The 16,983-nt window shown below is 39.0% G+C and overlaps 1 protein-coding gene across 4 annotated transcripts in view; it reads right to left on the bottom strand.

Annotated features, from left to right (window-relative positions):
- LOC131690863 (uncharacterized) overlaps positions 1–16,983 on the bottom strand; it is a 362,721-nt gene that overhangs the window by 95,504 nt on the left and 250,234 nt on the right. For all 4 annotated transcript variants that reach the window (XM_058976933.1, XM_058976935.1, XM_058976934.1 and 1 more), the window contains one exon: positions 14,884–15,379. In XM_058976933.1, coding sequence (XP_058832916.1) covers positions 14,884–15,379 — 496 coding nt within the window. The remainder of the gene's footprint in view (positions 1–14,883; positions 15,380–16,983) is intronic.

Raw genomic sequence — 16,983 nt, 5'->3', positions numbered from 1 at the left:
TAAATTTTGTATATCACTTATAGGTGACATAATCACTGAAAGTTATACTTCTGTGGATGCGCAATCATAAGAACAACAACTTCTCCGAACAAACTATACTTCTAAAGTCAACGGTTTAGACGCTATTAATTTTGAGCACGAAAACGACGTTATAAAACACTGTGCATTGCAATAATTTGTCTGTTTCGTGCGAGTTAGTAGCGAATGCACATATTGTAAAAATTCGTTGGTGGCGGATCGACTTGTCATTCCGTTTATATCAGCCCTTTTCGGGGTTCTAGCATAAAGTAAAGCATATTTTTGAATATTTTTCGTGGCCGATAGCAACAGTGAAAATTTGAATTGCATTCGATTGCAAAATGTTTGCTGGGCGAACAGTAGACAACCAAGGAAATCGCAGATATGGCTGCTTTACATCATCATATTAATCGTTATTTACGGTAATCGTATCCTCTACGGAATTGTTGAGAATAGGTCGTGCAAAAATCAATTTATTTCATTCAGCACAGCGGCAATAATTTACATTGTAAAACAACACGACTACTTCAGCCACCTAATATTTAGATACAGTACAAGTATTTTTCGAGAAGGAAATATTTTTCAAGCTGTACGCGGCTGGTGGATGAATCAGTTTGTGCCGTTATCTGCTATCCAATTATTTTAATTTCTGATAGTTAGAAAATAGCATACACAAAGAAAAACCGGATTTTCAAACACCCGACCGACGCCAGTTCGTGATTGATTACCGCTAATTTCATGCACCCAGCCGCAAACCTTGAACAGAAAGAATTGTGATTTTATTCGGTTTCTATTGATCGAGCTTGATGGAGGGAGACTACATTTAAACATCGGGATTGTTAGGATTCAGCCGGCTCCGTGGACTGACTATAATAATTATCTTGTACAGCTCCGTGCTAGCACAGAGAACAGGCGTCCATCGTCAGCATTCAACTTGTGTAAAATCTCTAACGGTTTCGAAGGTAGTTGGGATATCCAAACCAGGTGCGCTACTGTCATCATGTTTTTTGTGGCTGAGTTTAAAAGAATTGACAACGGTTATTCCTCTACCCAGTCAAACTAGTCCGGAACCGGTTCGGACTTTCAGCATGAATTCCAGCTCAAATGCATCAACCGATAGAGTCGGAATCAGTTGTTTTCTTTGAGCAAGATTCCACACTGAATCCATTCAGGATTTCGAGCCGGTTCCGGAATGGATTTGACGGATAGTTGGGATAGGTTGGTGTGGTGGCGCTAGTGCTTATCGTATATTAATTCAAATGTTTACACACGTTTTTTAAATATTTTTGTTCGATCATGGATGTTTGTTCTCTGTGGTGCTAGTAACCAGGAGCCAGTTGCAACAAAAAGCTCCCACCTAGCTATTAAAACGTCAACCAAGAAATCAATTTAAACGTATTTTCCTTCATTACCTATATTATTTTTATTTCTGACGAGTCGAAAATAGCATACACACACGGAAAACCCCCATTTTAACTACTCTGTCTGAAGCTCATTCCTGATTCTTTCCCGCTAATTACATGCATCGAACCGCAAATGATCAACAGTTTTTGTTCGAAGCTGCTCCTCGTTGACGATAGAAGTAAACTGATTTCATTCTACGGCCAGCCCATTTGGCTTCTAACGTAAAGTGAATCAAGTGCAAAATTGGGCTTCGTATGCGAGTGTGGCATCATTCGTGCGTAACACTTGTACTGTCAAAATGGCAAGGAAAAGAAAAAAAATCCCACTTGGCTCGTGCCGGTCTCTAGTTTCCTGCCCATCGTTTGCTGAGAAAGGGTCACTACGCCGACCGTGTCGGTGCCGAATAACAAGAAGATCAATGGAAAGCCTGCGCAACTCAAAAAGCTAAGCTTCTTTCTAAAAAAAGGATAAAATCGCACTTTTTTGGGCGACCATTTTTCTCGCATAAAGAATTAAAATGTTTTCACTACGGGCTACGGCGCGAATCATTCTTCGCTACAGCTGCTGATGCTGGCTGGTAAATCGCACTGTATACGAGTAGGGTTCGCTAAATACGACAGTCAAACGAATGATGAGAAAAACCGATTCACGCGAATACGCACTACTATCGCTCTCTCGCTCGTTTTCTTGCCATGTGCCTTTTCATTCCTTTCTGTTACTAATACTAGCATGACAAAAACGGTCCCAAAGCCGTATTTAGGAAGACAAAACTACACTATTCTACAATATTATGAAACAATTTATTTGAAGCAACCTTGCTGAACAATCTATATGACTATCTCCAAGGGTAATTGTAATTTGTTTATTGAGTGCTTTAACCAGATGGTCATTCGACCGTATCTTCAAGGGTTCATGTGTTATGTTTTTTTCAATATTTAAGGTTGGGTGGCTCTTGAAAAATAGGGTTTCTTTTAATATCTTTATGTGTTAATTTCTTGCAAATGTTTTGTTCTAGAGATTTGGAAATTCGACACAGATTTTTCATTAGGGCCTAAGTCGCAATGTACTCAAATGGAGAAAAATCAGTTTCAATATTCGGCGATGCTTTTCTAAATGTAGTTTTTATTGTTGGTATAAATTACTTTATGATCATGTTTTCCCTGAAGCATCTTTGGTTAAACCTTATGACAATATAACAAAGAATTTAATTCCTATGTGCTTTTAGTGGGTAGAAACTAAAAAAATGCTTACGCCCAATTTGCATTCCAGTCGTGATTTCGCTCTTCAGCAACCACCATTTGCGAAAGGGCTACACCGTGAACACAATTTTCAGAAGGGCGTGGTAAATGGGCTAAACTGACTTTATCTTGCTGGGTAGGGCTGGGTAAATGGGCGAGCTTGACAGTATACTTTTTAATAGGGCTCAGCAAATGGGCGCATATAAACCCAATGCAAATGAAAGGGCGCGCGCATCTTTTCTCCGAATTTCCTAAGAAAAGAGACGACAACAGGCTTCTTGCTCTTCTTAATTTTCTCGACTTGGCCCTGCCGTAAATCTGAAGACAACAAGCGTTAATCGTTGCCAGATTCCCTTTGAATGCTTCTTACAATTGCCGAAAATAATTGTACCTAAAAGATCGCACCTCTACCAAGAATTTACAATGCTAGCTGCATTTAAAAATTAAATTAAATATTTATTCATGTCTCTCTTAACAATACACGTAATTATATCGTCATTCAGGTCTTTTATTCAATTTGCACGAAATGTTGATGTGTGTGAAAAATAGCCAGAGTAGATTCAGCAGCACTGTTTTCCATCCCGATTGTAAATATAATGAGCGCTCATGACTGGCAAAATGACCAATCAGAAGCTGGTTCAATATTGAGGTTAGGACTGGATCAAATTAGCTACGCGATTGTCTTCTCTTCTTTTAGCGAATTTCATGAAAATATCGAAATATTCGAATGTACAATAACTATAGAGTAGACATGATCATAGTAGATATTGCTAATCATTTATATAATAGAACTGCCGTTTAAAGAATAATTTTGTGAATAATAACCATACGCCCCGGTTCTGTCTAAAAATGTAAGTTTAGCCTTTATATTCCATATGAGAAGAAGGGCCTAAGTCGAAATCTCGAAGAAAATGCATGTTTCGCCGTTTTGTTTTCTTTAATTATAAATGGAATTAAAAACCATTTTAACTAATTTTCACCTCAATCTTGTAGTATTTTTGTCGCATAATGTCATAATAGCGAAAACGCTGTTTGTTTACATTTGCGATTTAAGCCCTAATGAAAGATCTATGTCGAATTGTACATTTTTGTCGAAGCTCTTTTATTTTCACAGTTACAAGCAATTTTCAAAACAAAAATGGTTTTTTTTAAAATTATATATGTATCTACGAAGATTGCAAATAAATTTTCAATATCTGTCAATTTCATTTGAAAGATTAAAACTTTGTTAGTTTTCAGTGAGAGCCTTGTTTCTTTAATTGTTTTACCAATTTAAAAAATGGTATATTTTTCAACAAAAATCGTTCATAGCTTTTCGATTTGATGAGATAATGATTTTATTGCTTTAGAAAAAATGTACGCCATATAAAGTTCTGAAAGTATCGCGAACAATGTATTTACTATTAATTAATATATGAAATATGCAAATGAAAACTAGTGATTTTTAGGGATCACGTGCTCATCGTTAAATCTCTTATGGTAAATCTACTCAGAAATTGTCAATTTGTGTGATAACGCTGAAAGTAACCGGCAATTCTGTTGGATATGAGACACTTTTTGAAATAGCAGTCTAACGTACATCTAAATGTTAACAAGAATTTACAATAGTGTTAATAGCGAACTATTGTAATATAAGCTGTAAAGCAGCTTAGTATTCGCATTTCAGATGTTTCTTGCAGTATCTTGGCGTTTGTATGCTTAACTATTGTTAACCAGCATTCAAAAATCAATTTAAAAACATTTTGTTAGCAAACAGTATTTTGAATGCACAACACCAGTGAAAAATAATTTTATTGGTGGTGCACTAATGCTGTCGTATATTTTGCCAAAAGTGGCTTTTCAATAGCATTTGAAACTAGTTGGTGATCACGTCGTCGATCTCTACTTTGTGGGCGGGGATGCAGACATGGTGGTCCTTTATAAAATACTTTGCCTGTTCTAGGTAGGATAGCACAATACTGAGCTTATCTGGGCGCACTTTCGAAATACCGGCGCGGCTGAATATTTCTGTGTCAGTTCTTTGGAATGGGCCTTTTTCAAGTAAATTGATTTATTCACGATCCTTAAGCTCGATACAAAGTGAAAAGTTGAGGAGACAGAAATGACGAGAGATATAAGAAATTGGAAGACGAGTGAGGCGGTAGTACAGCAAAAATGTGGTCACCTTTCTTTTCTTGATGTATGGCTTTTTTTCTCGTGTGTAAAGATATTGGATGAGAGCATTTGATTTGAGTTTTTCGTCTCAAGTTGTATCACCTGACGAAGTGGAAGGAGATGCAACCTTGCATTTAATGCTTTCGATGGAGTACTTCGCATAGCACCGGTTATCGCTCCACAAGCAATCCTTCGAAGTTTGCCTAGCTTTTTTGAGATTATGTCTCTTTTGTTTTAGGCCACGTAACTAGCGAGACATAAGTTAGTCTTAGTTTGACTGAGACCCCATTTTTACAGCACACCCAAAGAGTTCTAGTTGCCTTGCCTATAACGTGCCCAATGTGTGCATTCCAGTTTAGTTTTGTGTATTTGGCATCAATCCCAGATACATTACCCTAGAAGATATTTCAATTACTATTCCGTTGAGCAAAATTGTTAATATGGAACATTTCCTTATTTGAGTAAATGGGATTATGATTGTTTTGGAGGGATTTATGCTCAGGTCCTCCTTTTTACATCACTTCGAAATTAACTTCAATGCAGATTACATTGTATTTGAGATAACATAGTCACATTTTCCCCTCAGGAGGAATATAACATCATCCGCAAAATCCAATCACTTCGTATCCCATTTCAGTTAATGATTCCAGTAGCTCGTCTACAACTAATGACCACAATAAAGGTGATAGAACTCCGCTTTGAGGACGTCCCGTATTTGTTTTCACAGTCAGTGTCGTATTTCTAAACGTGTTAATTATTTCACGGTTTATTAGCATTGAGTTGATCCAATTTATTTTGCAAATATCAAACCTATACTTTCTTATAGCATTCCGCATTGAACTATGATATGCTTTCTCGAAAGCTCCTTCTATGCCAAGAAAAGTCGCAAGTGAGATTTCTTTTGTTTCAATAGAATTATCCAGTTTTCCAACCAACATGTGTAATGCAAGTAATGTTGATTCGTTGCTTCGGTAGTCAAATTGAATTTGGCTCAGTGGAGATTATTTCATGTACTATTTCGTTAGCTTTGATACCAGTGTCATGTGAGTCAGGCTCTGCTTCAATTCGATTTTGGGGTCGTATATGTTTCTTGGGAATTTTTTTTTTAACTTCTATATGTTTATTACCTTCACCAACAAGCCCCTTGGCCCCAATGGTGGTTGCTTAAACTAATTACATTTTAAAATTGACAACATTTTCGCTTTTATAGCATTCCGCGTCCGGTTGAAGTCGAAGGCCGTCGCCACACTGTTAAAAATTCGTTGGAGTCCGGTTACAGCGCTCTGGCAACCATAGTTGGTTCTCCTGAACGGAACTCGCAGAAGGGAGTTATTACGTAGAGCTCGAACGCGGGCTTGAAGATCCAGACGTCCGAGGATTGTAGGGCAATCCACTCTGGCAGAGAGTAAGTCCGAGACGAACAGGGCTCGAGAGCAGTCCCTCCGAATGCTGAGTGTATCGAGGTGTATAAGCTGGCAACGGTTTTCATAGCTCGGCAGCTGAAATCTGTTTCGCCATGGGAGATGACGAAGGGCGAAGCGTATGAACCTGCGTTGGACAGCCTCGATTCTGTCAATCCCGTTCTGGTAGTACGGATTCCAAACAGCTGAACAATATTCTAACGTTGAGCGGACCAACGCGCAGTAAAGCGATTTAAGACAATATACGTCCCTGAAGTTTTTCGCTATTCGGAAGATGAACCCAAGCTGTCGTGATGCCTTATCCACGATGTATGACGTATGTGGTTTGAATGTTAATGCCGAATCCATGATGACTCCGAGATCTTTGATGTGAGAGTGTCTTGGAATGCTCGAGCCGAAGAAATGGTAGTTAAACTGAGTCGGTTGGCGTTTCCGCGTGAACGTAACGATTGAGCATTTGCTCGGGTTTAAAACCATTCTGTTTTGATCACACCACGTGCTAAAGCTGTCCAGATCCCTCTGAATTTATGGTGAAAGTTCCATCGTCCTTCTTCACACTACCTAATTCGCTTGTATGATCTTTTGAGAGAGTTTTTGTAGTCCTGCAATGACGACAGTTTATTCAACCCGCTCGCACATCAGCCTCCATCCCTTTCTTCGCGAATCCTAATTTCTACGTTATATGTCGAAAGAGATTTTATATACTCATCCCACTGTCCAGTCCTTTTATCCCGGTTGAACAGTTTGCTAAGAATTTTCCTGAGTTTTTCTAGAGTTTTGTTCCACTATGGTCCTTATTGGATGTACGCGTTTTAGCTGGACAGCTTGTATTGTAAGCGTCCATAAGTTTAGATGTTACAATATTTGACGAGATCTTTGATTCTTTTCTGGTTTGAATTTCTCCTGCAAAACATGCTTTTGCGCCCCGCTGTTGAGAGCAGAATGTATCCCAATTTGTGTTTTTAGGATTTCTGTAGACTTCTGTTAGGGTTTCACCCGCTTTATATTCGAAGAGTATGTTCGTGTGGTCTGATAAAGAAGTTTCACCATGCCAGTTTATGATGTTCTCAGAGAGTTTTGTACTTGAATTGTGATATTCTGTCTAAAGCAAGCAAATGACGTTAGTGTTGACAACGCTTGTATAAAGGACTACCGCGTCTACATATCCGCTTACAACGCCGAGATCGACGGTGAGGTCACCGATTCGAAATTGTGCGTGGATCCACTGAAACACGGGGTTTACTGTTTCACGGTCCCTTTGTTTCATTGAGTGAAGGAAATCGCACTGGATGGGACAAAATTGTGTGTCCCTTCAAACTCTAGGGTCCTAGGAAACTAAAGCGTTCCATTTAAAGACGATCTAAGAACTTTTGCAGAAAAAAACTAAAAAGAGCTACGCAACTCACCAACAATCATTATGCTTTTTTGGAAGAGTATCACTCTGATGATCCCCATGTGGAAACAGCAGTTGGAGTTAGAACCTGAATCAGTTTGTTCTCGAGCACAAATTGCATTAGTTTTGCAACCCTTTGGTGTTTGCATTCTCTTCTTTTTCTCTTGGAAATGGTACATTATCTTGACTTATATCATGGTATATCCACACAAAAATTAAAAAAGCCGGTTATGATTTCAGCGCCCCTCTGAGGCTGGCGCCCTTGACGGAGGCCAATCTGGTCAACCGGACGCCACGGATCTTCGGATTCCACCTGGTCTATAGCCTGTAATAGACTTATCAGTCTTCTAATGGATCACAGCCAACATGATAGGCTCGTTCGTACAAACCGAAATTTGATGACTGAAGCCCAGTAAAACTTCAGCGAACTTCAATCAACTGAAAATCTTTCCAAACCCCTAACCGTTGAAAACCCAGCAAAATTCTGCCAAACCTCTCGGAAAAAAAATCGATGCGTAGAGTGAACAGTCCACCACATCACTGACTTATAGTGTAAGTGGGGGTTTTTCCACTACTCTGGTTCTGATTGCCCGGCGGACCCTTCTTTTCAGGGCGGCCTAGGTGCTGCTAGCGGAATTTTGGATTTTCGTATATAAACAAACAAAAAGAGAAAAAAAAAACAAATAAATAAACTAAATTTACCAACTTTTACTCTCCGATTCTCCTTTGCTGCTGATGCTGTATGCTCTGCTGTCGCTGGCGGAATGGCGGATGGTCTCTGCGGCGTCCGACTGATTGGGAGCACAACGGCCAAGTTCCCTCCCTAGCCACGTGGCGAGTAATCGTCGGGTCCACTCACTTCCCGTGAATGGCCCAGGTATGCACCGCAGTAACATACCTCAGGGGGAACCTTTGTCCGCCCTGCTTCGTTCTTCTTGTCTATTAACTGTAAAGGAGAGCTAGGCTCTGATCCTCCACAGTGAGAACGGTACTGATGTCACTTGGGTCCTTTTTATTTAGCCAGGGAAACGAGTGGCTCCTTGGCGGTTAGCTTCCCGATTCGGCGACCCTACACCAGGACTTCCCACGAATACCCGGATCACACACCGGCATTTGTGATGGATTTAATTTGCCGTCGCGCACTGAACTTTTGTTACGGTGGCGGGAAACTGTCCGAAAAAAGAAACAAATTTGTGGACGTCTGTTCGTGGCAGTGGTCCGTCACTTTCTGTCCTATCACGATGGCCGCCTTCCGCACTCGATCAAAACAAACACCAACTACCTCGCCGCACAGCTATCATCGATCCGTAGCATTATCAGCACACATTTTGCAGCAAAAAGAGAGCAGTGGCCTATCTAATCCCTATGTTACTTATTCACAAACATAAAACAAAAATTATCTATACTAGCTGGACGAACAAAACCGTTTACATAGAGCATTGCATGAAAATAACATCTCTTTTCTGATAGTTCAGAGAGCTTGTTTACATGGACTTTTGACTTTTGAATTTTTGATCCCACCCAGTACAAGAAACTTGGTTCTAACACCATGTAAACAAGCTCGCTGAACTGTCATTTTTTCGAACATTTTGCTCTTATGACGTCATCTTGCAATGTCTTATATGCGAAAATGACAAAATTTACAAGAAAAAGTGAACGGTACCGAACAGCGGTGAGCATAATTTTATATGTCAACAAATACACTCTACGGGGTGTATACCCACAAATAGGTATATTTCCACCCAGTGCTAAATTATTAACCTGACGGGTTATGGTATAATGAAGGAAGGACTTCATACTGGGGAGTTCGCCTAGATACTTCCCCGGGCTCCGTTAGCGATTGAGAATACTCAAAAGTTCCTCAACCATTGAACCATAGCACGGGTCGCATGAAACTATGAAATTGGGGTTACCTGTTTGGTAGGTTTTACTACCGGAACAGGTGACCTGTAGTGCAATTCTTAGCCGGTTTTAACGACCGATACTACAGGGTTTGTCTAGGCTGTTCTAGGAAAGAAGCTGATATTGAGGGTCAGCTTCCATAGTCGACCGAACAACCAAAATTGGATTGTGCTTAAGTCAAAAAAGTATCGACCTCGCAAGGTCTTTTAGCATACATACAATTATGAGCGTTTGATTTCGTTTTACTCCAAATTTTATCGGGATTTGTCAGATGGTTCACAAGCTAGCCATATTTTTGAAACAGCCAAAATTCACGTCCTCCAAAAATTGGTAGCAAAAAAAATTGTCTAAATAAAAAAGTTGCATCTTATGTTCGGCTTTCCAACGTCTGTTGGTTCTTTCAATATTTTCATTCTGTAAAAAGTTACAGTTCCAAAACAAAACCCAGCTCACAACACAGCTCTCTCCCATATACAGGGTGTTTGGTTCATGGTTAAGAACCTCTCGGGGGGTGATAGACTGTCACATTTGGAGAAAAAAAATTGTTCTACACATACCACCAAATCTCAACCGTTACAGAGTTATTGAACTTTATGTGCAAAAAAACTTATTTGTCTTAAAATACCTCTAACTCAAAAAGTATACTTTGCATTTCAAATATTTTAGGTCCACTAGGAAGGTGAGAAAATTTCGCATTGAGTGATGAGTTTAAGTAGCTCTAATTGAAAAAGTATGGCACTTATTGTACTTTTTTTTTCTTTTTATTCGGAAGCCAGGAAAATTTTACAGAGAAAAATGTATTAATACCTTTCAGTTAAGTGAATTTAGTATTCTTTTAGAAGTAAATTAGTTTAAAGTTAGGGCTATTATTAGCATTTTCGTTAATTTTCTTAAAATAGTGAATAATAAACATCACCATTATTATCATGGAAATAATGCATCTCAGCAAGTTCTACAGTTCTTTCTTTGACTTCATTCAATTATCTCTTTTGGTTTCGGCGCAAAATCGTTTTTATCACATCGTTTCATATGCAAAAATAACGATTTCGAATCCACTACATTTGTGGCGAGGTCATGCTGTGTTAACTATTAAATAGCAGCAAAATGAAAAGAGATATAGACAAAGTGTCAAATAAAAAGTTATAGAGAACATTAAGGGGCATCAAATGAACAATAGTAACGATAAATTTTGTTGATTAATAATTAGAATAATTAAAAAACTCTCCAAAAACACAAATTTTGAGTTATTTCGTTAGTAAAAAATCATTTAGTACACTTAACTAAAAGATATTTGTACATACACTGATAGAACATTTTCTCAGCTTTCCAATAAAATCTTGTAAATAATGATATAAAGCATATTTTTCAGATTGGAGCCTTTTAAGCACTTGCAAGTCGGTTACAGGAAAAGTATAGTAATGAAATTACAAAGAAATGAGAAGAGATAGGAATATGTCGTCCAAGAACAAATTATGAATCGTCCTAAAACCCAATTTTTGGATAATGGATATTGCTATAATCATACTTCAATTTTTCGATAAAATTAGCAAAAACCTCCTCAAAAACACTAACTTTTAACTACTTTACAGCTAAAAGGTAATTAAAACTAATTAACTAAAAGATATGTGCACACCATTGAATAGGAAATTTTCTCACCTTTCGAATGGAACTAAAAGATTTAAAATACAAAGTATACTTTTAAAGTTTGAGGTATTTTGAGACAAATAAGTTTTTTACACAAAAAGTTCAATAATTCTGTATCGGTTGAGATTTGATGGTATGTGTAGAACAATTTTTTTCTCCAAATATGACAGTCTATCACCCCCTGAGAGGTTCTTAACCATGAACCAAACACCCTGTATATTTGGCCTAAGCTGGTTTTTTGAAAACACCCGTAGTTTTACATGTTACTACGTTTTAATTGCCGCAAGGTTGTATTGTATCATGTAATCATGATTTCAGAAACTTGGTCGCGATCTTCGTAAACCGTTTGTTTTTTTTCATGAAGATTTTTTCCGTGTGTAGACGTGAATAACATAATTTCAAATGAGGGTTAGAGTAGAGTGGGGTCAAATATATTCCGTTTTCTTTGGAGAGCTCGTGCGATGCTATTTGGGAAGTTTATACATCTGGCTAAATATTTTTCAAGTTAAAACCAATAAGGCGAAGGTACTTTTTTCAATATTTTATTAAATTTGGGGGTACGATAGGTACGATGAATATTCGAGGTTAAATAAAACAACGTACATACCTTGAAAATTATCGGTTCAACTTATATTTGAAGAGTATGAATACTGCAAATTATTTAAAAAATAATATCAAAAATAATAAATACAATCCATTGACGTCATTCAGGTAAGACAGGAAGTGGCAAATGATGTGAAAAATTATCGGATGGAAATATTGAAAAAAAACATGTTTTCTCAGCAGCTGCATCTGGCTTTGCACTTAAAAATGACTTCTGCGGTTTCCTCATCGTCGCCAGAGCGTGGAATTGTAGTTGTGCATTCCGGCTCACGTCGTTGCTTAGCTGTGTGAAGATCACGTTTGCGCTTCGGAGCATTTTTTTTGGATTCCTTATCCTTCTGTTTTTGTCGTTTATCCACTTCAACTACACCTTAAATTATTATATTGTTAACTCATGCGAAATATCTGACACGTTTTCATTGATGACGAGCACTTTCCTTTGACACGAGCACGTTATGTTTCGAACGAAACGTTCAATAATTCAAATTTACATTATAGTAGTGACCTATAGTGCCCCCAAGTGGCTGATCTATCATGCTCTCAAGCGTATGTTTCATGTTGATGTCCGTATTTTTTCAAAAACAAAAATATAGAAAAATCAACACACAACTTGTGTTCAGCATTAATATTTACGTAATACAACTCTCACTTGACTTTTTTACATTAATTAAATGTACTGTACTGAAAACAAAAGGCAATGCGTTTTCGCAGAAAAACACGCAAAACGATGCCGTAACTAATACAGCTGATCCACGGTAACAGCCGAAATGGCAGTCGTCAACGATGTTCTCTACCGTGTATCTAATTCACGCAACACGAGCGACCTCTGCAATAATATGGCAAAGATAACCCCCTATACCTTTTGTACCCCCATACCTATTTGACCCCATTCTACTCTACTTATAGCTCCACTAGAGGCTCTCGTATTCAGGTGCTGCCATTGTTACTCAGTTTCTGTGCATGAAACTTCCAGAAAGTTATATGCTTTCAGTTTCAAATTTTATTGAACGATACTAACATGAATAATTATTTTGCCCAAACCTTTTCTAAAGATTACGAGTTACTTTAAATTTGATGGTTTCTGTTATTATTTACGCTCACACCAAAATCTGAATCCGACACTGTACTGAATTTTTGATTCGATTTTTTTGTCTGCATTCTATCTCCTCCCAGAAAGGTCAAGGATGAAATTGAGAGTGTTCCAGCTGACGATGGGCGGTACCCGCTTCGTTTTTCATCCCACCTAAAACCGGCCAGCATATATCGATTATTTCGATTCGCATTAGTTTTCCTAAGTTTACAATTGAGCTATCCTCCCTAACATGGATTTAGTCGAGGTAACTTACTCACCAAGTGGATGCAAACCGAGGCTATCGTTTTGTCGGAGCCGGCGATCGATGTTGTGTGAAAGTAAACGTTTTAAACAGGATACTTTAAAGCATCCGCTTGCGCTCCACAATAATGTGCGGATGAACATAAATTTTCCGGGGTCTCGGGGATTAACTTGTATCACATGGTGTTCCCACACTTGCCGATCGTGTCGGTGGCGGCAGGCAGTGCGTTCTGTGGCGTACCATGGATGTGTGTGTGTGTGTGTTCGTGCGTGTGTGTGTAGGTCAGCGGTTTCGACAGATGGCTGTGCGGTTTTCGATACTGCCGGAAGCACGACTGGGTTCAACAGCGGCGTTCCGCAGATGAACATTGTAAATCTTCCGGATGATAATATTGAGAGCGCGGAAGAATAGCACGGATCGTCTGATTTAGGTGTACAGACATAAGACTGATGGGTGCGGCTGAGCCTGGTACTATCGATGGGTTACATCTTCTAGTTCGAGGCGGTAATATAAACCTAGAAGGGTTGTATTAGTTCTGATTAGGTATTAGCTCACAACGAAACATCACTTTGTGATTAATCTATGGGACATTTAACGAATACCTGTAATCATTTGAAGTATCCACGATATTTGAAAATAATTGTTTTACTATTCATTGGCATTCGCGATAGTAAAAACTAATCAAGCTTAAATTTGTTTCCGACAGGAACACTATGTCAAGTTCGTTAATTTGCCTTCCGATAACATCCTGGCAGCCTTGTCATTCACGCTTGTTGACCCCGGATGTGTTCTGTTATTTTGCGTATCGATAAAGTTAGACAAAAGCAAGAGTGTGAGCGGATGCATTTGGATGAGACCGAGTTGTTTTTTTTTGGACCTGCCCCCTCCTATCGTTCAGTGCTTTCGCTACGATTCACGTGTCACTATTGATTTTTTCACCATCGAGCAAACTCATATTTGCCGACTCGTGTTGTAGACCATCAACCGCACGCGGAAGCTGCCGGGCCATTTTAAGCCTGACGGTGATATATTTCTATTTTATTTCTATTTTTCTATAAAGTTCAACTGTTGCGAACGACCGCTTGATCCGTTTTCGGATGATTCAGCTACATAAATATAAATATGGAACGAAAAAAAAAACACTTCCACTTCCCATCGGTTCGGACTCGGTGACGAGACACGAAGAGAGTCCAATGTTTTTTTTTCTGTTGTCAGCTTTCATGCCTGGGAGGTGGAAAGCTTCCAGTAGTTGTTGGGATCGAAGTTTTTGTTCGTTAGAGGTTTCAGCCTGGTATCTGGATAAACTAGGAACTGTGCGGCAGTCATTACGTAGTCCATTCAAGCTTGAGCATGTTATCCCTGATGAAAGGTAGGTTTAATTAGGAGTTGGATTATGAACGTAGTCGCATTTTTTCCACAAGTTGGGTGCATATTATTTGAAGCTTGGGAATAAATAAAAGTTTTTTATTATCTCAACTCGTTTTTGACATAAAAATGCAGTGACGAATGTTATACATGTAGAATTGATTGGTTGACGAAGGACTCCGTCTTTTCCAACAATACCCCTGAAATGTATAAATAATGTTAAAAATCGAAAGAAATTCATCTCTAGAAACCCCCCCCCCCCCAGGGTGATACACCGGCCAACTATAAATACCATCATCTATCGTATCGCAGAAAAACCCCCCGAACTGAGTAATCGATGGCTTGTTCCGATCCGGACGAAGCAAAGGGGTATTATCAGAACAATGACAAACCGCGACCAGACTTACCGCACGTTGTAGTAGGTGGACTTGTAGTACGGTGGATGCGAATCGAAGACGTAGTTCAGGATGGGCCCGGTGCTCTTCAGCAGTTTCCGGTGCTCGTTGACCGGTTTCACCAGCATCGCCGGAGTGGTTGGATTAAGGTTCATCGAGTTGATCGTTCGATGTCGCTGTTGTTGTTGTTGTTGTTGTTGCTGTTGTTGTGGTAGTGGTTGGAACTGCGGTTGGCTTTGTTGTTGTTGTTGGGGTACTGGTACACCGGAGGGCAACAATAGCATCGTGTTGTCGATGAGCGACAAACTGACGTTGCCACCATTAGCAGCCATGCTCGGCACTGTTGGATTCATCCGGCCGGTAGTTTCGTCTTCGTTCAGTGCCGCTGCTTCTGCTGCCGCAACCGCCGAAAGGTTTCGTTGTGTCGTTGATGGATTTGTGTTCATTTCCAAATCCGCTGTGTACGATGGATTTTCGCTGTCGCTGAGCGAAGGTGACATGGGTGGTCCTGAAAGGAGATAAGGAAGAGAAGAATTGTTAGAGCCGTGGATAAAATGGGCTTTAAGTGGATGAATATAAACGTTGTGACTTAAGCCTCTAGTATGTGTGAGGAAGTAGGACGTAAAGGCTGTTAAAACGGTGGACACGTAGAATAATTTGCCAATTTTTTTCGCTCTTCTTTTTTGATAGTGTCCAAAAATATATTTAAAGCACTTCATTCCTTTTGAAAACAAAATACTAAAGTAAGGATTGCATTGGAAATAATCTATTCACATAAATATGCGTTGTACGTACGTATTGGTCATGATTTTAAAGTGATTATTACAGCATGCTGTGTGTTTGACTGTCATCTTTCATTTTTTTCTTTTTTGTTTAACTTATTTAAGGTTTAACAAGCCGTGCGGTGTCCGGCAGGCTAAAATTTGTTTGCACTATTTTAGCCAAGAATAGAACCACTGGGAACCTGCTCCCATATCTTAAGAGACGATTAACAACATACTAGGAGTTCCTAGGTCAAGGTATTGCTCCGTACCGAGAACTTAACCTGGACGGACCTTAAGGTTTTGCATCATAGCCAGCAGCATGTATTAATATACCGGCTCTTCCACGCCAAGGTATAATGTTCAAAGCTTTGGTTTAAAAACCTTATTTAAAAAACATTCAAGTAGGGAATTCTTTGAATTGGCCTAAGATGAAGCTGTCGAATTGCAGAAAATTTTGTGTGGCAAGCGATCTGTAGATGTGTCATAATAAGCCAGTTTTTTATTACATCTGGAACCATCTACGGACAAATCTACATTGTCGACTACCACCAAAAGTCATTTCTTGAGGTCTCATGATGGCCTGACACTAGTTTTTTTTATTACTTCTGCTTACCTAAACAGTGGTAAACATTCCAACACTCCAGAACTTTACTCTGTCATGCAGGGCTATTGGAAGCTAAAACTTCGTAAAGTCGCACTCCTGGTCGTTTCTTCAAAATCATTCCAGTTTGAACCGCTCATACTGTAGTCGATCTTTGCCAGTATTGCTCTTCTCCTATCCATTCTTCTTGTGGACCGCCGATGGATCAAGAGCCCTTGTCGTTGCGTTTATTAAATTTATTACGCATGATAAACACGTTGTTTGAAATTTGGCATTTAACCCAATTATGGAAACGTGTCTGATAGGGAGAGTGAAGATGCCAACTTGTCATTAACATTTCGCTGTGAATTTCTTCACGTTCGTTTGGGATATCTTTTATACTTTTTGAATGATTGCTTTACACTGCAATGAGAGGCGATACTCGCAATGGCCGGCTGTTCGGAGTCCAAGTTTCGAATTCTCGGAAATTGCATTATTCTGGGATCATATTGTCTATAGATGAATAGATGCCTCTACTATATTCTACGCGGCTTTGTCCTTTTATGTTTCGCCCGCGGAAGAATTATTATTAAAATGCCTATTCTAATGGCATTCAAATTTTTACTGAATTGTTCACAATCACAATTGTTTTGTATTGTCTTCGATTAAAAAAGTTACATCGCACAGACTTGGACTAAATACTAATTTAAACCCATTTTTAATTTAAAAGATTCTTTACTAATACTAAAATCAAACAAATGATAGACA

This window comes from Topomyia yanbarensis, chromosome 3, assembly GCF_030247195.1.
Source record: "Topomyia yanbarensis strain Yona2022 chromosome 3, ASM3024719v1, whole genome shotgun sequence".
Classification (NCBI taxonomy): domain Eukaryota; kingdom Metazoa; phylum Arthropoda; class Insecta; order Diptera; family Culicidae; genus Topomyia; species Topomyia yanbarensis.
This window is presented reverse-complemented; position numbering and strand designations above follow the sequence as displayed.